The 26,976-nt window shown below is 39.8% G+C and overlaps 1 protein-coding gene and 1 long non-coding RNA gene across 3 annotated transcripts; one reads left to right on the top strand and one right to left on the bottom strand.

Moving 5' to 3' along the window:
* Positions 1–800: 800 nt before the first annotated feature.
* LOC133516805 (uncharacterized) lies at positions 801–26,250 on the bottom strand. 2 transcript variants are annotated; one of them, XM_061849779.1, is made up of 10 exons: positions 26,018–26,250; positions 23,055–23,274; positions 22,608–22,738; positions 21,832–22,086; positions 19,890–20,055; positions 17,556–17,731; positions 16,784–16,949; positions 15,818–16,126; positions 11,490–11,659; positions 801–2,475 (listed from the first exon to the last, which is right to left on the bottom strand). In XM_061849779.1, exons 1-10 carry the CDS (start codon positions 26,055–26,057, stop codon positions 2,207–2,209), a joined length of 1,902 nt encoding a protein of 633 aa, XP_061705763.1. In that variant the 5' UTR covers positions 26,058–26,250; the 3' UTR covers positions 801–2,206. The 2 variants fall into 2 exon arrangements, with proteins under 2 accessions (XP_061705763.1, XP_061705762.1); XM_061849778.1 differs by having other exon boundaries at positions 801–2,478; positions 26,018–26,249.
* Positions 23,282–25,019, top strand: LOC133516807 (uncharacterized). Its single transcript, XR_009799287.1, has 3 exons — positions 23,282–24,383; positions 24,441–24,558; positions 24,616–25,019. It is a non-coding gene; the product is annotated as an uncharacterized LOC133516807 (long non-coding RNA).
* Positions 26,251–26,976: the final 726 nt, after the last annotated feature.

Raw genomic sequence — 26,976 nt, 5'->3', positions numbered from 1 at the left:
AAAAAGTTCTTCAGTGAATTCCCCGTTGTAAGTAGTAAAACAGGCATAGAGAGTCAACGTCTCTTCGAAGACAGGTTCTAAGCCAAATCTCAATAAGTTCGGGACCACTAACAATACCTACGAACTGTCCTCCATATCGTTCTATGGCCACCTTCGATATTCATTATCAAGTCTCCTCGATATCACCATAATATTACATTGTCACCGGTTTTTCATAAGTATCTACGCCACCAATCATGAGATATTAAAGAAAAGAGAAATTTCTACCGCTTTGTGCGTTAAATTAAAGGTTAAATATCCTCCTTTGTTAATTATGTTGAAACCAACAGCAGTTTCCAAATTTTCTCTTGACTCCTTGACCGCCAAAGACGTCAACTGACGCTCGCGGCTACTGCACTCGGCAAGATTTCAAAGAAGAGCACAAGGTAGGCATGGAATTCAAAGGGTTCACTATCTCATGGGTCCAATCGAACATCAGGATTGAAGATCAGTGTTTATAAGACAATTTAGCTTCCAAAATTTTACACAGAAACATGGCTGACAAGGCAAGTTAATTAAAAGAGAAACAAAAATACTTCATTAGAATTTTTCCGTTGGAAGTTTGCCATGCTCTATATATAAGCAGGTTTAAGTCCCATTTAGACGGTTCAAGAACTTGTATGCAATATTCGATAGGTCATTGATGCTAACTATAGAACAATGAATTCAGTCGATCGAATACCTCAACGTAACGAAAATCGCATTAAAGTTCTTGAACTATCTATATTGGGCTTTACTTTCTAACTCAAACAAAAACGATGTACTTTGCAATATTATAATAATAATTTTATCATATTATAGTACATTACGATACAAGTGCGAAAAATAATAATTTTAAACCGACACGAGTTGCGAATTGCCTATTTGCACATGTATCGTACAACGTTTTACAGTACATATGGCCCTTTAAATGTTCGACACAGTAACGTAATATTCTAATTTTCGCACTAGTGCTATAAAGTAGCACCATATGTACTGTAAAAATAATTATAGTGCAAAAAAAATTACGTAGTTAAGGAACTGATTGGTGTTAAGTTAATTGATTCCATTGTGATAAGACAATTAAGCAGTTTCAATTTAAGGTACTTTACTTACATGCATAAAAATATATAGCGTATATCTATGTATTCTCTCATTATCTCGTTTCATGCGGACTCAGCGTTTTTTATGAAAAGTTTTTTTAAAGTTGTGCTGGCCGCGAAGCCAACGTGCAAATCGTTAACGCTCCGTAGCGTATCGTAGTCTCTATTACTGTCGCACTAATGTCGAAGAGTGATAGATGATGAGAGGTGACTACGGTACGCTAAAGAGCGTTAACGATGTGCACGCTGGCTACGCGGCCTGTTAATTTTGATATTGTGAGTGTGTACAATACATACATATTGTATGCATATTGTATGATACATATTGTATGCATTGTTCAATGAAAGGCTATATTCTACTTTTACTTTCTGGAGCTTGCAAGGAATCCAAAGAAGGCATAGATTGAAATGAAAAACCGAGGGAAGATAAAGGAACACGAATTGAAATGAACGAAATATATCGTGACTGACTGACATATTAACACATAGCCAAAACGACTAAAGCTAGAAGTTTCTTTGCACATTCAATCACATAAAAATAGTTTTTACGAGAAATTTGAAAACTTCAACCCCTAAGAGGGTTAAAAAGGGGATAAAAGTGTGTATGTTGTACAAGTTTTAATTTACGCTTGGAACTTAAAACTTCGTAAAAATGTTTTTATAATAATACAAGAAAAGTCATTTTAGCATTTTCTAAAGTTTAAAAAGGGGTTGGAACTTTGTATCCGGTATGAATATTTTTTGAATGAAAGACTTCATACAAGTAAGTACATACTTACTTACTTACTTACTCCGTTGACTCAGCGACCCAAAATGAGACTTGGCCTCCGACACAAGACAGCGCCACTTTTCTCGGTCCTGTGCGACCTCTCGCCAACTGTCGACTCGAAGCTCGCGCAGATCCGCCTCCACCATGTCGCTCCAGCGATACCTAGCATACATATACACACATACATAGCGACAGACAAATGTTACTTGTTGTCAAATTATTAACTCAACTGCTATTATGTTAATTACAGGTAACTACGTAATTTGTTTTGCAATCAACCCTAAATCAAGAAATATATCCAGATATGTAAGCACATTCACGATGTTCTTTGCGAGGTTGTTATTGTAGGCAGTTCTAAGTCTTCCAACACACTGCTGTTTGAAGACCCGCTGCAGCTACTGGTTGACAAATGACGTCGACTGAACGCGACTGTCGGGTCCGTGGATCTGTTGGACCTCATGGAGGTGAACAAGGAGTGCCGTTTATACCATACGACCCCCGCTAATGCGGCGAGTACAGCTGCCAGACCTATCACCATGCCTGCTATGCCGGCTTGAGAGAGGGTCCGAGCGTTGTGCGCTGAACCTGCTAAACAAAGATAATGAAAAGTCAAATCAAAAGCCGAGCAAGGTTTATTCCATGAGTTATGCCAAATAAACGCATTTTATTTCGTATATGTGGCAATATCTATGAAAAGGGACGCTTTGATGGCGCTTACGCCGCACTAATTGCGTGGTGCAGCGTTGTATTCAAATCGGAGCATCGTTTTTAATGGCGGAAATAACATCGACAATAAGTACCTATTCATAGATAAGAAAGCCATCAAAGAAAAACATAAGTACCATCGTAGATTTAAGTTATATGGTAACAGGTGTGATTTGCTATCCTTTGAGTGTCAGAGGGAAAGAGTTAGGCGTATGGAAAAGCGATGTTTCTTGGATTATATTGAAACGATTGAAAATAATATGAGTAAAAATCCAAAGCTATTTTGGTCTTTTATAAAATCTCGTTCAAAGTCCTTTGGAATACCAAGTTGTATGCGTTATGGTGGCGTTACTATGAATTCAGGGATTGATATTTGCAATGCGTTTTCTGATTATTTTAAAGCAAGTTTCCTAGATTCTAGAATCCCTGCCGCAAGCGATCCGCATGGTTGTAGCAACGTTAATAAATATACCGACTCGGCTAGCGATATAGCCAGTATCTCTATTGATGGTGACTTGGTTACCCAACTCTTGCTAAGCCTCGATCCTAATAAATCAGCTGGCCCCGATCAGGTGCCAGCCTTGTTTTACATAAACTGCGCCAAAGCATTAACCAAACCCATTTCACTACTGTTCCGTCGTTCATTCGCGGAATGTACCGTTCCCGCGATCTGGAAATCGGCTTTCATAACTCCAGTTTTAAAAAAAGGTTCAAAAACAGATGTTTCCAATTACAGACCGATTTCTAAATTATGTATCTTGGCCAAGGTATTAGAAAGAATAGTCCACATGCAGATTTCGTCAGCATTAAGAAATTGTATAGATAACACTCAACATGGTTTCATACAACGTAGGTCCACGGTGTCTAACCTGGCTCTGTTCAATGACTTTATCTCTGAGTCGATGGACAATGGTCATCAGGTGGATGTTATCTATACAGATTACAGTAAAGCTTTCGATCGTATTGACCATGATATTCTATTATCTAAGCTTTACTTGATTGGTATTAGAGGGGATCTCTTAAGATGGTTTAAGTCGCACATAAAAAATCGGTGCCAGTCGGTGGTGATTAATAATTATATGTCGAGCTGGGTATCTATCCCAAGTGGAGTCCCCCAAGGGTCTTTATTGGGCCCACTTCTATTTAACATCTTTGTTAATGACATAAGTAGCTGCATCCAGTTCTCTAAGTTGCTCAGCTTTGCTGATGACATGAAAATTTTTGCTAAAATTAGCTCACCGGCTGATGCATGTGCACTACAATCTGATCTAAGAAGGCTGGATGCCTATTGTATTATAAACAAATTAGATTTGAACCCCACTAAATGTTTTACACTAACCTTTTCTCGTAAATTAAATAACATTTGTACCCCATATTCACTAAAAAGTAACATTCTTCAGCGAGTTGGAAGCATGAGCGATTTAGGTATTATTCATGACTCCAAACTTATTTTTAGTGAACACATTGATAATATAGTAGGTAAAGCTTCCAGGTCACTTGGTTTTATAATGCGTAGTTCAGTTTGTTTTACCCATCCTAAAACTCTGAAAATCTTGTATTGCGCTTACGTGAGAAGCAAACTAGAATACGCATCTCAAATATGGAATCCTCAGTATCAAATTTATGTTGATAGGGTTGAGAGATTACAGTCAAAATTTATAAAATTTCTTTGTTATAAAATGCGAGTCAACTATAGTTCTATCGACTATCTCAAGCTGTGTAAGAAACATCATTTGATCCCACTTGTTAAGCGCCGTGAAATTGCAGATATAGTGTACTTAGTCAATATTATTAAAGGTAATGTAGATTGTCAAAATTTGCTTAATAAGATCTCTTTTAATATTCCGTCAAGGAGGCTAAGGCATTTTCGTCCCATTAGTAATTACCAAGCTACTACTAGGTATAGGAAAAACAGTTTCATATGCAGGGCAGGCATGAGTTTAAATAAAGTTTCTATAAATTGTGATATCGACATATATAATGATAGCATAGCAGTAATAAAAAATAAATTAATTAGACACTTCATGGGTGACAATAATTCTGGCGCAGGACAAGGCTCGGTGCATTGTTGAATATGTACTCACAGGATTTAACTACTTTTTCTTTTTTTAATTTATTTTTTGTAAAAATAATCATATATAATATATATATATAGATCTGTTCTTATGCTGTAGGAACTTGTATGTGTAAATTAAGATAGGCAAAAACTTTTTATAATTTATTGTATTTTTATAAGTGAGAACCTGTAATTGGCTCTGTAATTCTATTGGAAGTTCTAGATATATATAGCGATAGATATATATATATGGAAAACCATATATATCTAGATATATATGGTTTTCCATATACTAAAATAAAATAAAATAAAATAATGTAACACATTATGTACATATTTTTCAACGTTTTTCGTTTTCAAGTCGATGATTATTTTACTGAGCATTATTCACATCCATTACCACTGTGACAGAAAAGAATCTCCTATTTACCTGCAAATAATCAGAATATTCGCGTATGTAAGGGAAGTGAAAGTTAGACTCGCCTCATAGAGATTTTATTTTTATACCACATCAAACGTTTTCCTTAAGCTCGACTGTGCCTATAGCGGTTCTTGGGATATTGTGGTCATCATGTATTTATACATTTCCAGTCGAATGATAGTCCCTATGTGTTCAGGTGCTAAGGATGCATTTTTTTTTTTTTTCTTTATTTAACGAGCTTAGTCTAAAAGACGATGCCGCTCAGTAGTACACATCGAGAAGTGTTCTTACACTAAAACATTTAAAACCTAAACAGATCATTATTTTCGTCTTTGGATGCCCACCATCACCATACTGAACAGAGCTCTAGCCTCCCTTGATTGAGGGAAAGCTAAAATCCTGTTACAGCCGTCCAACTCCTTAATATTAATGCCTTGGAGCAAAAGATCATTCCTTCTGTCCTCGTTCCGAACACACTCCATCATGATATGATAGACATCTTCTGAGATTAACTTTTAACTACAGCCACAATAATCCTATTGTTTGTAGAAATCGAAAAGGTAGATTAGGTCCGTATAATTTTTTTTTAAAGCGCTGGTGGCCCAGCGGTAATAGCATGCGACTTGCAATCCGGAGGTCGCGGGTTCAACCCCGGCTCGTACCAATGAGTTTTTCGGAACTTATGTACGTAATATCGTTTGATATTTGAAGGAAAACATCGTGAGGAAACCGGATCCCAATAGGGCCTAGTTTACCCTATGGGTTGGAAGGTCAGATGGCAGTCGCTTTCGTAAAAACTAGTGCCTACGCCAATTCTCGGAATTAGTTGCCAAGCGGACCCCAAAATGCCGGGACAACGCGAGGAAGAAGATAATTTTAAATTTTTCGATGGTAAATAAATAGTAACGAACAACGGCAAATTAATGTGATACTAGAACTATCCTGTTCTAAAATCGCGAAATATTTATTGCTGCAGCACTGCCCTTCCCTCATCTACAACACAAGCCTAAACCATTCGTATGTGTCGCAACTCGGTCGAACCGTGTAGAACAGAAAGAAACCATTCAAAAATGAAATGCAAAAAGATAATCTAAATTCGGTCAGGATCCTTAATAGGAGACACAGACGAGAAGACGAGAGGTTAAGGCAACGTGGTCAAATGGCGGGCTAAGACGAACTGGAAAGTTGTACCACCACCACCCTATACAGTCAGCTGCAGAGAAAGGTGACCCCCACTCCCCTGCATACAATCAGCCTATGCATTCTGAGCCTGCGGTCTGAGTGTCGGGCTTCGCCCGACCTTTTAGTATGACGGGCACCGCAGGCGCCCTGTTTGTAAGAGCGCACCGGGCGCGGTCTGAGTGTCGGGCTTCGCCCGATCTTTTAGTGTGACGGGCGCCGCAGGCGCCCTGTATATAAGAGCTAGGGCGTCCTCCCGGGAAATACCGGTTCTCGATTTCCCGGGAAATCCCGGGATTTATTTGGAATCCAAAGAACCGGTACTGAGCACCGAGTCCCGGTTCTCCCGGTTCCCGCCATAACATCAAATAAACATTTATATTATCAGTAAAATTAACGCACCGGCAAGTTCGGCAGCGTCGCATATATATGCAATCGATTGCGAACATCTCTAGGTGACCGTACCATAGACGCCATTAGTTTTCTTCGGACATATTATCAAGAAAAGAGATGCAAATAAAAGTATTGGACTAAGTACTAGATTTAGTTAGACTGATTTATACATATCATCTTAAGTTGACATTTAATTGAAGTAATCATTAGCGTCTCGTCAAACAAATTCGACATATTTACATAACTAGTCAGATTTTGATTTTGAACTTGTAGGTGTAATTTTGCAAAAGTTTATTATTTTGTAAGATTCAAATGTTAGATAATGACCTGAAATACCTGATTATAATTTGTTAATGTTACGTTTAAGTTTCCGTAATATTGATTACTTTTTACTCAGAGTTTAATAAATGTTATATACACAAGACTTAAACTACAATGTTTATGTATAAAACTACAAATCACATTCTTGTGTCTAATTGTTATTGATCTCCAGTTTCATCCGTTCTTAAGCTAATGATTAGATTAGGTAGGTATTTGATAAGTTCTTTATGTTAAATTATTTATTTGTGAGGTGATTATATTTTTGTTAAAAAAAAGAACTGTATTTGTTTTAAGTGTGTTGATTATTATATTACTGCAATGTTACAATTATCTTAAGTTAATCACATTTGAAATAGAAAAAATATTGAACTATTATAATTAGACTGATTTATATTATTTAAGTTCACATTTAAAATTAAAATAATGATTAGCGTTACGTCAAGTAAATTCGACGACATCTTACATAAATAGTCAGGTTGAGATATTAAAATTTGTATAAGTTTGCACAATTTGTTTTTTTTTTTTTAATTACAATATTATGATAATTATGATATTGTGAACATGATAATAATGTTTAAAATATTATGGTGTTTGTAAGTATTACTTACTACACATGATTCATAACATTACGGTTATGATCAATGACACTGTTAACTGATTAATCAATTAAGACTGATTAAAGTAACTATAAAGACTGATTTAAGTGTATTATTCCTAAAACTGTTTTTTATTCTATAAAAAATTCTTAATTATTCCTACGATTCCTTTTCATTATTATTAAAGTTAGTTGCAAGATTCACAGTTAAATGATGTCAAACAAAATATATAAAAATAATTCAGCTCAGCATAAAGAACCGGGAGAACCGGGAATCCCGGTACCGGCTCCGACCCGGTACCGGGAAATGAAAAACTAGGAACCGGTCCCGGGACTGCACGCCCTAATAAGAGCGCACCGGCCGCGGTTTGAGTGTCGGGCTACGCCCGGTCTTTTAGTGTGACGGGCGCCGCAGGCGCTCTATATGTAAGAGCTCGCCGGGCGCGGTCTGAGTGTCGGGCTTTGCCCGTTCTTTTAGTGTGACGGGCGCCGCAGGCGCCCTGTATGTAAGAGCGCACCGGCCGCGGTCTAAGCGTCGGGCTTTGCCCGATCTTTCAATGTGACGGGCGCCGCAGGCGCCCTGTATGTAAGAGCGCACCGGCCGCGGTCTGAGTGTCGGGCTTCGCCCGGTCTTTTAGTGTGACGGGCACCGCAGGCGATATATATATATATATATATATTATATGTTTTATTTTTATTAATTTATTTAAAAAACAAACGGCCTTTAACAAATATGTCTTAAATAAATGAAACAAAAATAGGCCTAAAGCTTCCTACGTTGCAAAGAAAACTATTACATAGAAATGTAAATTACGGAATTATAAATTTGTAAGAGCGCGCGCGCGGTCTGAGAGTCGGGCTTAAGACGTGTGCGCCGTCTTCGTTAACACCACATCTCAAAGCAACAACTCAACTTCAAACTTTTTGAGGCTCCAGCACGCTTCGGCACCATGTTGGAATATTGAAGAGTGCTCGTACCAAGTACACTTTAGTTGCACGTGGAATACCTCTGTTCTTCCAGATCTTGTCGAGGTTAGCCATAGCACTCTGAGCCATGCCAGCTCTGCGGCGTATCTCGGCGGTGCAACCACCGGAAATGGTTATTAATCCAAAATATACAAGCTAGCTCGCTTTTTCGTAAAGAGTGCGTCGGTAACTGGGAGTATGTTTGCCCTGTCTACTACCACTACCATTATTTTGGTCTTGGAATGGTTGATCTTTAGACCTCTCTAGAACTTTCATCTTCAATTTTCTTCAGAAAAGCCGCCATTTCGATATATTTCTTGTTATTATTCCCGTCAGGCAGGCGACAATATATTGGCACAATTTGTTACAAGTACTTTTGTACCAAGTCATATTAGCTTGTACATATCCGCGGGGCAAGCGTTTTAGTTGCAGTCGTACAATACAAAAAAACGAAGAATACGGCTTTTGCTGAACCAAAGATTTCCTTTGGCAGGATTGATCTTTGGATCACTAAGATGGGTTTACGAAGTGGAGCCACCTGAATTTTTCATGCAGGTGGGGGGAGGGGGGGATTTAGCCTTAACAAAGGCTGAGGTTAATAACTGCGTAGGGTTTAGGTATATAATCGAGTTAGGTATCATTTTTGATTCAATCGAATGTCTTATTGTCAGTTCTGGAATAATATTTAGGTCAATATATAGTAAAAATGGATTTCATTAAAAAAATTGTAATATGAATTTCAAATAATACGTTATTCTATTTAGGTATGTAGGTATATACCAAATTGCCTCGCACTCGCACTGATTGGGCTTTGCAGTGCCGCCCGCGCAGCCATCTCTCCCCCCTCACTCGCCTCATACCTCACCCCGCGGCCCGCGTTTGCTCGCTTGCTAGTCGCGCGGAGCGCGGAGCAGGTTGCTGCGTGAGCTCGCGTTCGTTTGCCCTCAATCAGTTGACGCGGGTCGCGACTCTCGCGCGCAACTATTTAACTTGATTTTTTTTCACAATGGCAAAACGAAAAAAATTGCTAGTGGTTGCTGACCCACAGTCCCTAACCGGAGAGTCTAGCAGTATAGATTGATCGAGGTGTTGTATTTGTCAAAGCTATATAGCTGCGCATGATTTGGCACATCATCTGGATGAAGAGAAAGCAGAAGCCACGAGAGGCTATCATGCAATCACAGGTTGTGCCACCGTTTCTGCGTTCTACTCAAAAGGGAAAACACTAACCTGGAACTCATGACAGCAGTGGTACATCAACTTTTAAAGCTCTTTCTAATCCTTTAAATGAACTGACAGATGACATAGTGATAGCTTGGAAAAGTATGTCATAAAGCTTTACTGTGGTGACAGAGAATTAGTTTCGGTGAATGAAGCTCGCAAGTTTTTGATCACAAAGAATAAGGCTTTACAGAATATCACCCCCCACAAGAGATGCTCTTAAAATGCATACACTTAGGGCAGCCTACCAAGCAGTTTATATATGGGGACAAGCTTTTGACTCCTTACCCGCATTCCCTCCCCATCGAACTGGGGATGGACTGAAAAAGAAGGACAATGGCAGCCAATATAGACAAACCAGCACAGTATCTGGGATGCGGCGCGAGAGCTGGTAAAATGTGGATGTAAGAACAGCTGTAGAGGCCGTTGTTCTTGTGGGCGAGAAGGAATGCCATGCACACTCCTATACAAGACCTGTAATGGCAACTGCGATAATTCCAGGTACATTTATGTTTGAATAACTTTCGGTTTTAGTTTTCTTGCTTGTTTGTTCCGACTTTTTTGGGTAATCATTGTTTTACATTTTGTTACAGTGTAATGGAGCGAAGCACTCATCGAAGATGATATAGAATTGGATCCAGAGGTATTGGAGGACATGGGCTAGGAAAAATCGTGACAACTTTGATTTTTTTGCTATCGATTTTTTAAAAATAAATACTGTAATGTTTACTTATTTTTTATTTATTTTACGTAGCTTAACATCTTTATCGTGCAAATATGAGTCCTAAAATGAATTTGGCATCATTAAGTCATACGAATATGGTACCAAACATGGAATAGTAGCACAATTAATGCCTCTATACAGATTGAGACTCTATTTTCCTCCAGGGCAGTAGATGCCAAAACCTCAAAAAACTAACATCAAAAATCGTGGTGGCTCCACTTCTTAAATCCATCCTTGGACCTTAAGGACCAATCCTACCAAAGGAAATCTTTGGTTCAGCAATAGCCGTATAATTTACCGTACAGATGCAACTATTTGCGCGGTTTGCCAGATTGACGGTGAATCTCTGTCGCTCGACATCTGTTTCTCGACATTTTTGGCATACGACTTTTTTCAGGGTCTCGAGAGTACTCGCAATGTTCTCAGATTGTTGCTGGACTCTCTGGACTACATTTTAAGACGCAAGCAAATAAGCAAGGATGATGGCCGCAACATTAGCCAGTTAGTTTTCCTTTTCTCTTCCACCTTGATCCTGTTGCTACCTTTCTTTACATTGTAAATGTGTTTTTAAATTTGTTTTCTTTCTGGTGCAATAAAGAATATTTACTTACTTACTTACTTACTTGAGGCCCCTTGAGGTTAATTGTAAGTATTTCTATGACGGAGCATGCTGCCTTCGTATGTGAGGCAATGTGAATGACATTGCCTTCGTATGTGAGGCAATGTAAGGCCGGTAATTTATATCCCGGTGATCAGTATGGTGATTTAAAAAATGCATGGAAATACAACCAATAAAAACCTAAAAATTCAATGATCAACGCTGCGTGAAACACGCGCTCTAGGTCAAATTGGCGGCCTAGGCTGGCAAGGTTGTACGAAAATCCATTGCCAGTAGCGCGCTTACCTTAAGCGGGTTTAACCTGATGTTTCAAAGCCTATTATTACGAACGTAATGACAATACCTTCCACTCATGTTTGAGAAAGAACTATTATAATTACCAAAATCTTATAAACTCACCGCTAACATACAGAGTGACTGTGTCCCTCGCTTCTTCGGTGTCCCCGTTGACCACAGCAGCGCACGTCCAAACTCCTATGTCCTCGGCCCTAACAGAGCTGATGGTCAGTGAGCAGTCCCCATAGTTCAGCATGCGGCCAGGAGTGAAGTAGAAGCGGTTTAGTATCGCACTAGAAGTAATTCAAGTAATTTAGCTATCAATTTTGACCTACTTAAACAGTCAGTTTAAGTCTGTGATTAAATAAATAAATTTCGATATCTTTGACGTAAACCAAGGAGCCGAACACCCAAAATGTGCTAATTGTAGTTTATTTCTCAAGGAAAGTGTCATATTTTGCTTTAAAAACTAGACTTTTCTGGCGGCATCGTGTAAGGGCTGAAATTATCGTACTTTTGCGTACTAATGCTCTTCAACCGGAGCTCAAATTATCGTACGTGTACGACATTTATCGTACGCCTGGCAACACTGAGCTCTTTTCACGTGAGGGATTCAGCAGCTACAGCTAGCCGCACTGTATAAAAGAAACAATGCCTTTTTAATCACACTTCCTTGAAAAATACCTTATTTCATGAAGGTGTACACTGAAGGAAAAGGGTGCGAAAAATATTGTTTCCGCGGGAGTTATGGGTTGTGGAAAAAAAGCTACAACTCGCTAGGGAGTTCATACGAATTAAGTAAGTATAATAAATAAATGAGTTTTACTTTTAAAATACTGACGTTATTCATTTAATATTTTTGTTTATGTTTTAAAATATTTCATTCGATTAATTTAATAGCCGTTTGAAATATTTTTACACAATTTTCAATTGTGGCTGAATGCCAAATAGGTTTGTCTGTGCCTTTGATTCCTAACCTGTCAAAACCTGACAATATGGCGGACGAATGTTTGAAGTTTGAAATGTCAACGTACCTATTTAAGAATTATTTCACTTAAAATTTAGTTTTTTCTTCGAAAGTGTGAAAAACATTGTGTAACTCTGGGGGTAAGAATCTTGCAAACTCGAGTCTTTAATTCACTCCAGCGTGCGTTTCCAATATTTCACTTAGGGTCTGTGTCACAATGTCCAAGTAAAGTATTGGATAGCTAATTAAACAATAAATTAACTACCAGATAAAACTCTACAAAACTTAGCATTTTATATACCAACTTAAGCTTATATGAAGATTGTGAAACGGCAACGATGACTTTAATCGTCAGATAAGTGGCAAATAGCTTATTCAGGACTTTACTTGGACCATAGAGAAATAAGAAGTACATAGAGTGCTCACTCCATACGTCAGGTTTGGTACCACAACGATTATTATTTTCGTAGTCGACATCTAGCATTGAGTAGCGGAATAATCAGTAATGCTACTTGACAATAGATGTTGCGACGAACGAAAAGTCTAATGCTCAACCATTTTCTGGTAAAATTATAACCAGAGTAACCGGAACTCTATTTTCAACTCCTACGCTTACTCTGGTTATAATATGAGCTGAAAATCGTTGAGCATTAGACTTTTTGTTTGCCGCGACATCTATTGTCTACATCTATTGTAGCAGTACTGAGAGTTCCGCTACTTGACGCTAGATTTGGACTACGAAAATAATAGTATTTTTGATAACAAAACCGTTGTATGGAGTGAGCACTCTTGGTCTTCTTAATTCTCTTTGCTTGGACATTGTGAAACATGCCCTTTAGGTACCCTCCTAGTTGCACAATGTACTATTGTTCAACAGATTAAGGTTTGAACCGACAAAATTAAGCAAGCAACATTCGCATGACATATGTATTAGCGCGCGCGATTACTGATTCCAAATAGCCATGTGGGGTAAGTAAAGCATTTGTAGGGAATCATAAGTAGGGATGTACAGACTAGTCGGGAAAGCCGACAAAACTGCAGATTATTCGGCACTATATAGACAACAGAAAAACAGAGCTATGAGGACAGTAGGCTAAATCCATAGTATTAGGTACGTCACTAATTATACCTAAGTACGATTTTTCTTCTCATGGAGGTCGCGGGTTCAAACCCCGGCTCATACCAATGAGGGCAATGAGTTACGTAGTGTACGAAATATCATTTGACATTTACCAGTCGCTTTTCAGTGAAGGAAAACATCGTGAGGAAACCGGACTAATCCCTATAAGGCCTAGTTTACCCTCTGGGTTGGAAGGTCAGATGGCAGTCGCTTTCGTAAAGTGCCTACGCCAATTCTTGGGATTAGTTGTTTAGCGGACCCCAGGCTCCCATAAGCCGTGGCAAAATGCCGGGACAACGCGAAGATTTTGCTTCTTACCCCGGAAATACAAAACAATGTTCCTGATACTACAATTTTCCGAATGACAGTCAGTACCTACTCATGTTTACGTGACGCGTCAAAACGATCAGTGACTGATATCATTGCAATACAATCTGATAATTACTTTGTAAATAAAATACTGATAAAGGCTGTTAAGAATCATTATTGCAGAAGTCTTTTGTTATCAAATCGTCATTTATACTTAATCATAATCAATTAATCAATCAAATTAAAAATTTCTACTCGTAGTCATGTACATAGATTAGTATATATTATTTGGTCATGTATGCATTATGTATTAAGAGTCCATAGTAGCTCGGTTCTCCATACAAACGTAGTTACGCTCTCATTTCAAAACGACTAGCTAGATTGCTCTGAAACTTTGTACTTACAATAGGATAAGGTATATCTATGAATGTAATTATTGACGTAGCTTCAGATACCATTGTTAAAAAAAATCTGCGATTTTAAGTTTTTCATAGAGCATTTGCTCTTTTTTGTTTGTTTTACAAGCTGGGGCTAGTGAAAACTAATTACGGGACTATACCTTATAACATTGTATGTGCAAAGTTTCATTACAATACAATACGTAGTTTTAAAATGAGAACGAAACTCCATTTGTATGGGAAGATGAAATTTGGCTGATCTTGCCGGGGACTCCTAAAAGTAAAAGAGTCTTTGCAAACACCATAATAAGAGCGGTGCGAGGATGTGGAGCGTTGTGAATGTTTCTACTAGAGATGTGCGAGGTAGCTGAGCGGTGGGAGTATGTGGAGCGCAGTGAATGTTTCTACTAGAGACGTGCGAGGTAGCTGAGCGGTGGGAGGATGTGAAGCGTTGTGAATATTTTTACTAGAGATATGCGAGGTAGCTGAGCGGTGGGAGGATGTGGAGCGTTGTGAATGTTTCTACTAGAGATGTGCGAGGTAGCTGAGCGGTGGGAGGATGTGGAGCATTGTGAATGTTTCTACTAGAGATGTGCGAGGTAGCTGAGCGGTGGGAGGATGTGGAGCATTGTGAATGTTTCTACTAGAGATGTGCGAGGTAGCTGAGCGGTGGGAGAATGTGGAGCGTTGTGAATGTTTCTACTAGAGATGTGCGAGGTAGCTGAGCGGTGGGAGGATGTGGAGCATTGTGAATGTTTCTACTAAGGATGTGCGAGGTAGCTGAGCGGTGGGAGGATGTGGAGCGTTGTGAATGTTTCTACTAGAGATGTGCGAGGTAGCTGAGCGGTGGGAGGATGTGGAGCGTTGTGAATGTTTCTATTAGAGATGTGCGAGGTAGCTGAGCGGTGGGAGGATGTGGAGCGTTGTGAATGTTTCTATTAGAGATGTGCGAGGTAGCTGAGCGGTGGGAGGATGTGGCGCACGGTGAATGTTTCTACTAGAGATGTGCGAGATAGCTGAGCGGTGGGAGGATGTGGAGCGTTGTGAATGTTTCTATTGGAGATGTGCGAGGTAGCTGAGCGGTGGGAGGATGTGGAGCGTTGTGAATGTTTCTATTAGAGATGTGCGAGGTAGCTGAGCGGTGTGAGGATGTGGAGCATTGTGAATGTTTCTACTAGAGATGTGCGAGGTAGCTGAGATACCACATGTCGTTCTATGTTCAAAGTTTCATTACAATCCAACATGTAGTTTTTAAATGAGAACGAAATTCCGTTTGTATGGGTATCCGTTGGTATGTGTGTATGAAATTTGGCCGAGTTTGCTGCGGACTCTTAAAACGATAAAACGGGGAAATTAAAAAGGTTGTGTATTGATTGATTATAAATGTAGGATGGTAATTTTAAAAGGGTGATTAAGAGCCAATAAATCTCATGGTATCCATGGTACTGCGTAAAGTGCTATTTGATAGAATGCAGATGTTTCCTGGTTTTCTAATTTATGAAAGTAAAAAAGCGGATTTTTGTAAAAAAAAAATATCAGAAAATAATGCGATAACTTTACCTTAAATAAATATTGGACAAGCATCAACTAACATTTTTTCAAATACCAATCGTCTACAATTATAACATTGAGACATACCCTATATACAGCTACTTACTTCTCTTCCGTAACTGTTTCATCCACGCTGAGCCCAACAAAACTGGGCGTCATGAACCGGCAATACTCGAGCGGTCGGACGCCGTTCGACGTACGGCAATATACAGTGGCTGTCTCCCCTACTACGGTCTCTATCTCCTGATAGTTGGCCGCCAGGGGCCCCGTGACCCTCACGTTGAGTCGGTCGGTGACTTCCACGCCTACTTGGTCGCTGGGCCCCATATGGCACATCCAGAGGCCGGCGTCTCCTTCTGTGGCGTGGGAAAATGTTATGCCGCAGTCACCCGCTTGAAAGTCCTCGCCGGAGTACCTGTTGAGAAACAAATTAGGTATAAAACGGAAAATTGCTAATACAATGATAGAGTCCCAAAGAAATGAAATGCGTTAAGTATACACACAATTACAACTAAAATTACAATTTGTAAGCATATTTTGCAATTCGGCAAATTGTTTTATAAAAATATCACCTCAATAATATCTTCTTCTTCCTCGCGTTGTCCCGGCATTTTGCCACTACTCATGGGAGCCTGGGGTCCGCTTGACAACTAATCCCAAGATTTGGCGTTGGCACCAGTTTTTACGAAAGCGACTGCCATCAGACCTTCCAACCCAGAGGGTAAACTAGGGCTTGTTGGGATTAGTTCGGTTTCCTCACGATGTTCTCCTTCACCGAAAAGCGACTGGTAAATATCAAATGATATTTCGAACATAAGTTCCGAAAAACTCATTGGTATCTACGAGCCGCAATTTTATGAAGACCGGCATATAAAATGTATTGCAGGGAAGACCTTCACAGGGCAAGAACTCTCGTATTTGTATACGTACTTGCGTCGCTCAGACACAGTCAGAATGGAATAGCTTGTGCTCTACCAACCTGTAAGTGGAGTATGTGGACGCAAGTTATATAAAAGCGACCGAAGATCTTGTAAACGGTCTTCTCCGCAATTACTTTATCTAGAAAACTTACCAAAACTGTTGGTTTTCATCTGCAAGTGGCAGCGGCGTGTACTGCGTGCCGTTAGGATGCTGAAACCAGCAGTACCTCAGCGAGCGATCCGCGCGGCACATCACAGTGAACTCTCTGTCCACTTGTGTGAACACTGTCTGTATCTCTGTCTCTTCGAGAGAACGTGCTGTAAAAATATTCATAAATAAATCCTATAATATGGATGATGACATATGTCGCACCTTAAGTAGTTATATATCGTAATACCTGGAAATTAATAAAACCTCAGTATCAAAAATTGTAAGAAATGTTTAATTTCTCAACGAGGGGGGGTGGGGTTTGGGTCGGCAACACGCATGTAACTCCTCTGGAGTTGCAGGCGTACATAGGCTACGGAGACTGCTTACCATCAGGTGGGCCGTATGCTTGTTTGCCACCAACGTAGTATTAAAAAAAAAAAAGTAAAAATTGTACTTACCTGTAAGTCTAAATTGTAATATAATATCAGTCTAGACAACAACATACATAGAGTAAATACTGCCCTGCTAAGCTAAAAAAAATAGTATTGTAAATGATACTCACTTGGGGCAGCACAAATAGGCGTGATCGTGCTTTTACACCATTTAGTAACAAGCGTTCGAATTGGAATTCTCTCATTTCTAAGGTTTTCTTGCTTTAATGCCAATAATTGGTCTCTTATAGACATTTGATCCACCATTATCAAACAAGACACCTAGCCGTCTTTGTCTCGTATGTGGCACGAGGGGTACAGCTTGCAAAACAGTGTACTTACACATTCTATTATTGGACGAGACACTGATGAGAGCCTGCAGAGGGGTCTGTTGCTCGATTAAGGCACCTACCCACGCCTGTACGCCCACAGTGCAGCGCCATGTGCTGAAGTCTTGAGCTGTCGGTTCTTCAATGGTCATACCGCAGTGGCGTTGATCGAACCCTTCCCCGTAATAACTAAAATACAATATGAAACGTATAATGATGATGGTCAATTTAAAAAAGTCACAATTTTCATGGAACTATCGTTAAAGTTTAAATTATTAAAACAAAAATATTACTTTACTCATCCGCGAAACAATAACGTGCTAGTCAATTAGAGTTAACCCGTTATACCTTTTTATCCCACCACAAACGCAAGCGTATTTCTTTTCATGGTGGGAGTGTGATACCATTAATTGTTTGCAAAAAAACGCAAGTAAGTAGGTACCAAGTATAACGGGTTAAGGCCAGGCCACACCGGTTGCGTGTGCGTAGACGTGGACGTGCACGTGCGCGTCTGGTTGCGGTGTAAACTAAGAATTCTCATAAGATATGACACACCGCTTGCGTGACGTGTGCGTGACATGTGCGTAACGTGCGCGTGACCTGCACGCATTGTAGCTCCGACGAGACAAACCGGCTGCGTGCTGCGTACACGCGTGCACGCAGCGGAGCGGCAACGTCGCTTCGTTGCGTGCAGTGATGACGTTGTGTTCAATGGCGTTCCCTATGAGAGGGCAAACCGAGCAGGATCGGACACGCACAGCTCGGTGCTGCATAGGTGCTGTGCGTGTACACGCGCAGCTCTCTTGTATTTATTTACAACTCGGGCGGTGCGCATGCTGGTTTTTAATATGGATTCCGTGATAAAAGATGAAGTAATCGAACTCGTTCGTCGATACGAACGTATTTACAACATAAAGCACAAAGATTACAAAAAAATACTTATCTATTTATTATAAAAATGTAGGTACTGTGGTAAAAAAACGATTTTAGGTATTATTAGAATACAAGCTTAGTTTATGTATAGGGAACTATTGTGCAATGAATAATATTATGTACTCTCAATTATCTCGATTCAAGTATGAGACATTTTTTCTTGCAATAGCGACATTAAATAGGTGACCTAGCATTAGTATGAAGCAAAGGCATTAATGCACTGCCTATGCTTTCCAAATATTGACTCCTTGCTTCTATATTTTCGGGCAAGTTTTGACTCGAAGTCAGTTCATTTGATATCACTCGTATCATGTCGCCATGTGTAATTTTGACAAAATTGTTCAGGCAGCATGCAGCTTTTGTAAGGTGAGTATAATAATATGAAAATAGTATCGCAGGAGTATTTTGTGTTTCGTCCGATAAACTGCTGTCGAACATTGGTAGTCGTTTAGAAACTAGAAAATAATACAAAAAAATTATATAGGCAGATGTACTAGTTATGTACAGAATGTAGCATTAGTTTATGAGACTGCTAGTTTAACAGTCCAGACGCGGTTTATTTATTTAGTATAAATTTTATTTTGACACTTGGAGAGACTTTACACCTCCAAATTTTATTAGTATTAGTACTCTGACATTGGGGACCTTTTACATCTCCAGATTTAATGTGTTTTTAACCATAGAGACTATACATCTCTATTGTATTGTATTAATTATTTATTTTAAGATTATTATAATGTAATGTTTACCCAGGTATTGGCTGTTGTATTTATAAATGTTGTTATGTATTTTTCATGTCACTATATGATGTTACTTTAAATGTTGTATTGACTTGTAAAAGAGCCCTTGAGGCCTACTTGCAGAATAAATTTTTGAATTTTGAATTTTGTACACGCAGGATGCACGCACGACAGAGCTGCAGCGTGCGCCTGCGTGGCGTGTGCAGCACTCTGCAGCACTTGCGTCGCGTGACGTGCGCGTAACCCGGTGTGACTGGGGTGCTGTGCACGTCTACGCTTACGTCGACGCACACGTGCTGCGCACGCAAGCGATGTGGCTCGGCCTTTAGCACTGATTGACTATCACGTTATTGTTTCGTGGATTATCAAAATAATATATCCGCAAAGTAATGCCTGATTCTATCAGTTATGGATAAGTACTCGTAAGATAAAAGGACCTAAAAAACTTAAATGTTAGCAATGCTTAAGGGTACAATAATGTTAACACATCCCCTACAAACAGTCTCCATTTTGAATTTACCATACCATACCTACCAATAGAGGCAAGTGAGTACTCAGCTAACTTTGAACTTTGACTATGTCTATTGGGTTTTGTGTTAAATACTTTACAGGATTTTTGATTAACGTTTAATTATTGGTGCCAGGTTCACTACTTACAGGGGTGATTACCATACCTATGTACGCCATCACTCAGCCCGTCCATAATGTTGTAGCCAGATGCAGCATTAGTTCTTTGGAAGCGACAGAAGGTAATGTTTTTCTCGGTGACCAGGATGTTACAGTACAAATGGATCTTGTTAGCATTCGAGTCGTGAATGAAGCCGACATCTAGTCGCTCCGCTAAAAAAAAAAACAATGTCTTATTAATACTGGCTGTTGCCCGCTACGTCTTTGGAATTTTTATGTTCTGTCGGTGTTTAATTCTTAGTAACTCATTAAGGAATATATAATCCATCAAAATCATTTTCATGTAAAATGTTGCCAAGACAAAACCATAAGGCTCGCTCTGTCAAAAAGTTATCAGATCTCTTGTAGAGCCAAACTTCTAACTCTACAAGCCCCAACTTCACAAACCCTATAGCTAGATTTCTACAAAGTAATGCCTGATTCTATTAATTATGGATAAGTACCCGTAAAATTAAAGGACCTAGAAAACTTAAATGTTAGCAACCGGTAGATATCGGATATCGAATCTGGTAGAATGTTAACACATCCCCTACAAACAGTCTCCATTTTGAAATTACCATAGAATACATACCATACCATATTATGGTTTCGTCTTGGCAATATTTTACATGAAAATGATCTTTGAACTTTGAATATTATTGATAGGATTTCACTTCTTTTTGTAAGTTGTTTATGACAGTCTTCCATCCCCTAATTTAAAAGGGTTGAGAGTATTAATAATATATATTTACTATTAAAACTCTTGAAATACGTATCTGGAGGCATCTTTTATACAATCTGCATTTTTTACTGATTCCCCATAAATACTTCAACCCTTTTTTCCCCTAACGCCCTTTTCCTCCCCCTTTTACCCTCACGGGGTGAGTTTGGGGTTGAATTCTATTCTATATCCTTCCCCATAACAAAAACTAGCTACATACCAAATTTCAACTAAATCGGTTCAGCTGTTATTCATTCCCTATACAAAATTCCACCCCCGTTTTTGAATTTTATCCTACTCGTACATACCAAATTTCAGCTTCCTAGGACTTCAGGAATTACAGTAAGGGTTTTAATGATCATCAGTGAGTGAGTGAGTCAGTGACGAAAACGGGATATTAATAAAATCTAAAGTATGAGAGTCATGCAATTGAATTTTTTTTATGCTCTCAAGTCCACTATTGACGTTACATCTCGAGAATTTTGTTTACCTGGTTAGGAGGGTTCAAAAATACGACGAAGCGCTTAGAGAAAACGTAGGTAGTGTAGTAGCTTCGCTTTGTTTGTCTTGGCGAGAGCACTACCGGGCCCCCAGATTTGAGAACCTACATATTTCCAGTCGCTCCTAGCCGTAAAGAGCGGTGATAGTCTGACGCAAACCACAAAGCGCGCAAATTACTTAGAAACTGGAGGTCGCAAGTTCGAACAACGGCTCGTTAATAAGTAATAATGTTTTTCAATAGGACCCCAAGAATCCTTAAGTGAGCCATGGCAAAATTCGGGAAAACGCTATAGGAATTATTATTTTTTCTTTTTATTTTCATTGATAATGATAAAAATGTTAACATGACATTGCAGTTGAACCAATGCTTCACGAAACTTAGACTAACAGCAATAATTATTTTAAGCATTAACAATTATAAAAACAATAATAGCACATTGACAAATTAAATTGGAACAGTTGAGCACCTAGCATCCATCGCCACAGAATCTCAAGCATTCACTATAGGTACACTGCCGCCCATCGCCACGCAAACAGGTCGCTTTCAGCTGTCGATGCCAGGAGCGCATTGAGCAGTGGAAGGGCGCGGGGCAGCGGCGAGTATAGTGTTGTACATGATGTTGAATTGCTCTTGTCTAAGCCTCATTCTTGGTGTTTTTAGACAGCCTGACAGTTATTAAATTATAATTTACAGTGATTCGAGAGAGGTTAAATTTTGACATGCCTACCTTCAACAGAGATCTGTCTTTGCACATGCAACTCGTTAATCTTCCCTGGAAGAGCCAGTAAAACATCCCAGTTGCCTTTTACAGCGCGAGTAATGCGGTCTAACGTCACTGCACAATGGCCAGGTACCAGCGAACTCTCGGAGGCCGGCTGAGCCACCGTACAGTACAAGTTGTCGAGCGTGGTGAGCTCAACGTTGGCGTGGGTTTGACCATCCTGCAGCGAAATGGTTGGCGCAGTGTAGGATGTCTTGTCATCTAAAGAAAAAGTAGCGGATGATACCCATTTTAAATATGCTTTCAATGAAGTTAAACAACCTGCCAAGTAGTACGCAAACGCATTATGTAGAGTTCTTGACGAAAACTCAAAAGGCTCAAATAATCTTCGTAATAATCTTTATGCTCTTAGGAAAATCTTAATATTATTATAACTTCCCAAAATACTGCGCTGTGTGTTTATCATGGTCAAGTATCATTATCTTAAGATATGGTTTACTGCACTGGGGTAATTCTTGTAATAAAAATAATGTATTTATTTTATAAAAGAATTGTGTTCGATCTATTAATTGGAAGAGCACTTGTCGTGTTCTTTTTTTTAATATAAAACTTGACTACAAAGGGAAATATAGGAAATACAAACATTATAATTAGTTAATCTAGATTTTAAGTAAACTAATTTTATACACCTGACAGGCAAATTATAGTGATTTCACTAAGTACCTATTAGGTAGGTACACCTATAGGTAATTAAGCAATAATAATCTTATTTTAAATGTTACCTTCGACGTATAACTCGATCCACCCCGAAATGGAATCTTCCCCGGCGGTGGCGGTGAGCCTCCAGCGACCTTCATCGCTCAACGTGACGTTTCGTACTCGAACACCGCAGTTATCACTCCAGCTCTCAAACCTTTAGAATTAGGAAACATTTAGCCAATTGCATTACTCCTTTCTACCGTAAGCCTCGTGTCTTGAAACCCTCGTAACGCTCAAGATTCCACGTTTCGAATTTAACCTAGAGTTTACACATCTTACACCATCAACAGATCTTTGATGTAGGCCTTCTGTAATGCTTGTGAAAAACTTTATGTCATACCTGATTTCATATTATCGTACTCTACGTAATACTTATTTTTGCTTACAGTAAACACTTAGGGCACAGGAAGGCACTTAGCGCTAGGAGAGAACTAAAATTGAGCATCAGAGTGTCTTAATCCGGCACTTGCCTGTTGTCCGGTGGAGACTGAATATCGAAAGTCACTCCCATAGGTGTAGTGATCGTACAAGTGTATGGATTAGGCATTTCTCTGCGAAGTTTCATCAGTGCGTCGTGCCCTGTAGCCACCTGCAGCGAATGTGGCAAACCCAATCCTTGCTGCATCGATAGGAGATTATCCAAATGTATATCGACTACGTCCTGTGCGAATGCATTATGTATACTGAAAGCTGCAAAACCAGTTTAGTGGTTAATCGAAACTAGTCACAGACGTGTTAACATTGTATGTTGAATATGATGATGTGCTTATTTATGTGTTCGTCTCATTGACCTTGATGCGAACGTCAGATTCGTAGGTAAGTCCCGGCCGAAACCCTCATATAGTTCTGGTCAACTTTACCGCCCCTCATGCGAGTGTTTAAAGCTCCCCAGTAAGCTCGGTTCTCCGTACAAACGTAGTTACGCTTTCATTTTAAAACGACTAGCTAGATTGCTCTGAAACTTTGTACTTACAATAGGATAAGGTATATCTAGTCCTGTAATCAGTTTATGTAGCTTCAGAATACCATAGTTAAAAAAATACAGCGAATTTAAGTATTTCATACTAAACTTGTTTTTGCTCTATTTAGTTTTATAGGCTGGAATGCCTGGAACTATATAAACCAATTACAGGACTCAACCTCATGACATTGTATGTGCAAAGTTTCATTACAATCCAACACGTAGTTTTAAAATGAGAACGAAACTCCATTTGTATGGGAAGATGAAATTTGGCTGATCTTGCCGATTACTCCTAAAAGTAAAAGAGTCTTTGCAAGTCATATCAGAGCTCACGCTCGAAATTAGCCAGGGTCACAGTTGCCGAACACCATAATAAGAGCGGTGCGAGGATGTGGAGCGTTGTGAATGTTTCTACTAGAGATGTGTGAGGCAGCTGAGCGGTGGAGGATGTGGAGCATTGTGAATGTTTCTACTAGAGATTTGCGAGCTAGCTGAGCGGTGGAGGATGTGGAGCATTGTGAATGTTTCTACTAGAGATGTGCGAGGTAGCTGAGCGGTGGGAGGATGTGGAGCGTTGTGAATGTTTCTACTAGAGATGTGCGAGGTAGCTGAGCGGTGGAGGATGTGGAGCATTGTGAATGTTTCTACTAGAGATTTGCGAGCTAGCTGAGCGGTGGAGGATGTGGAGCATTGTGAATGTTTCTACTATAGATGTGCGAGGTAGCTGAGCGGTGGGAGGATGTGGAGCGTTGTGAATGTTTCTACTAGAGATGTGCGAGGTAGCTGAGCGGTGGGAGGATGTGGAGCGTTGTGAATGTTTCTATTAGAGATGTGCGAGGTAGCTGAGCGGTGGGAAGATGTGGAATGTTGTGAATGGTTCTACTAGATGTGTGAGGTAGCTGAGCGGTGGGAGGATGTGGAGCGTTGTGAATGTTTCTATTAGAGATGTGCGAGGTAGCTGAGCGGTGGGAGGATGTGGAGCGTTGTGAATGTTTCTATTAGAGATGTGCGAGGTAGCTGAGCGGTGGGAAGATGTGGAATGTTGTGAATGGTTCTACTAGATGTGTGAGGTAGCTGAGCGGTGGGAGGATGTGGAGCGTTGTGAATGTTTCTACTAGAGATGTGCGAGGTCCTGTTTCACAACGTCCAAATAACGTTCTGGATAAGCTACTTGCCAATCCTCTGACGAATAAAGTCATCGTTGGCGTTTCACAATCTTCAAATAAGCTTAACTGGTAGGTAAAGTGATAAGTTTTATCAGGCAGTTAATTTATTTGTTAATAAGCTATCCGATACTTTATTTGGACATTGTGAAACAGGCCCTTAAAGGGCTCGTGAAAATACCACTAAATAATATAATAATAATAATAAATAATAATAATAAAACCGCAGGGCAGCTTGTGGCGAGCTGTTGGGGAGTAACGACCCCACGGACCCGAGTACTCCCGAGAGTCGGTCAGGGTCTCCGTCTTCGTCGGTCGGAGTGGACCCCAAGGGGACCCGCAGGACTCTCAGCTCTGGCTTGCCTTCATTGGCCGTCCAGAGAGGAGTCGTTAGAGCTAAATGCTCCAGGGGTGGAAGTGAAAACTTGCATAAGACGCGAGTTGGCACAGTGGCTGTTATCAGTCACTGGGTAGAAAGCGGCGTACACCTCTCGACACCCCTGAGCCGCTCACACCGGTGTTGCTCCTGGTCGTCTTCACGACGGCATTTTCAGGGGCCCATCTAGTGGGCGGCGAGTCACCGCCTGCCTCGATAACTAGTGAAAACATTGTTATGGCAGGTGTCCGGACGTCTTTGCAATAACCCAGTCTCATTGTCCTCCCAAACTTCAATCCATAGACCGTTATACTGTTCACTTTACTACAATAGTCCCAATGCCTGTTGCGACCGGTTCATTGGTGTCTATTGTTGCGCCCGTGAACGGGTTCCAGCAGGCGTTCTACATGACATTAAAGCTCTCCAAGAGGCCTCTACGTGTTGGATCTAGGTATATCCCCATGCAAGCCTATCAAAAGACCGGGATTTATAGGCCCGTGAAATCCAAGGAGATAATAATAATACATATTATAGGACATTAATACACAAATTGACTAAGTCCCACAGTAAGCTCAATAAGGCTTTTGTTGAGGGTACTTAGACAACGATATATATAATATATAAATATTTATAAATACTTAAATACATAGAAAACACCCATGGCTCAGGAACAAATATCCATGCCCATCACACGAATAAATGCCCTTACCAGGATTTGAACCCTCCCGGGATTTGGTCCCCCATTGGCTTCGTAGGCAGGGTCACTACCCAGACCGGTCGTCATGAAGCTTAACTGGTAGGTAAAGCGATAAGTTTTATCAGGCAGTTAATTTATTTTTTAATAAGCTATCCGATACTTTATTTGGACATTGTGAATCAGGCCCTTAAAGGGCTCATGAAAATACCACTAAATAATATAAGTAAAGTACATACCACAAAAGAATAAGCCTAACACAATTACTTTTGCCGTCATTATAAAATATCGTATATGTGGAGCGTGGATCTTTCAAAACACTAAAACATCGTAGCGCGAACTGCAGTCCTGATTATCGGGACAGGTGCGACAGACTGAAGACAGTCTACTTATGCGTCACATTATTAATGATTTTAATATCTTTATCGAACATTAATTAGATTGATTGACTTACCTATTGTCCCTTTATCAATCGATGCAAGTGCGTAGATATTTATGTACTCAATAATAATGACTGTTAGGTAGCATGGGGACAAGCTAAGATGACTAAAAACTTAAATAAATGTATGGAAATAGTCACCTGACGCGGTGACGTCGTAGCATGATCTTCCAGATACATATTTACGTGACGTCGTAGCATGTCTTCCAGATACATATTTACTTTTCTCTTGGCCTTTATCGATGTACCATTGACATCTCGACTAGGCCCTCAGCTTCAGGTCGGTCCGTCAAGTCGTAGCATATTTTTGTATTACATAACATAGAATAAGTAATAAAGTAGGTAATACCTAGTATTGCAAACAAAACCGGCCACGCTTTATCCCGCCTCGAATGGAATACTTCACCCCGCGGCTGCGGTTTGAGTGAACATTGACCGAATCAGTTTGAGATGCAAGATGGAGATGCCGTTAAATAAATACAATTTTTATTTAACTTCATGCATCGTCGACACTGTTAACAGTGTTAACAAACCATTTGCAAACAAGTGAAGGGACGTGAATATACTTAGCTATTTATTGGGGTAAACAGTACCCCTAGTGTAAATATTTTCGACAGCGAAACGAGACGTACGCGTTTGCGTTAAGTGTCATTTTGTATGAGATTTTTGACTTTCCAAAACGTCCCGCTTGGCGCGCTGTTCAAAAACCCATACAAAATGAGACTTAACCCAAACGCGTACGTCACGTTTCGCTATAGA

This window comes from Cydia pomonella, chromosome 4, assembly GCF_033807575.1.
Source record: "Cydia pomonella isolate Wapato2018A chromosome 4, ilCydPomo1, whole genome shotgun sequence".
Taxonomy (NCBI): domain Eukaryota; kingdom Metazoa; phylum Arthropoda; class Insecta; order Lepidoptera; family Tortricidae; genus Cydia; species Cydia pomonella.
Note: the sequence above shows the minus strand (reverse complement) of the source record. Positions and strands in the feature narration are given on the sequence as shown.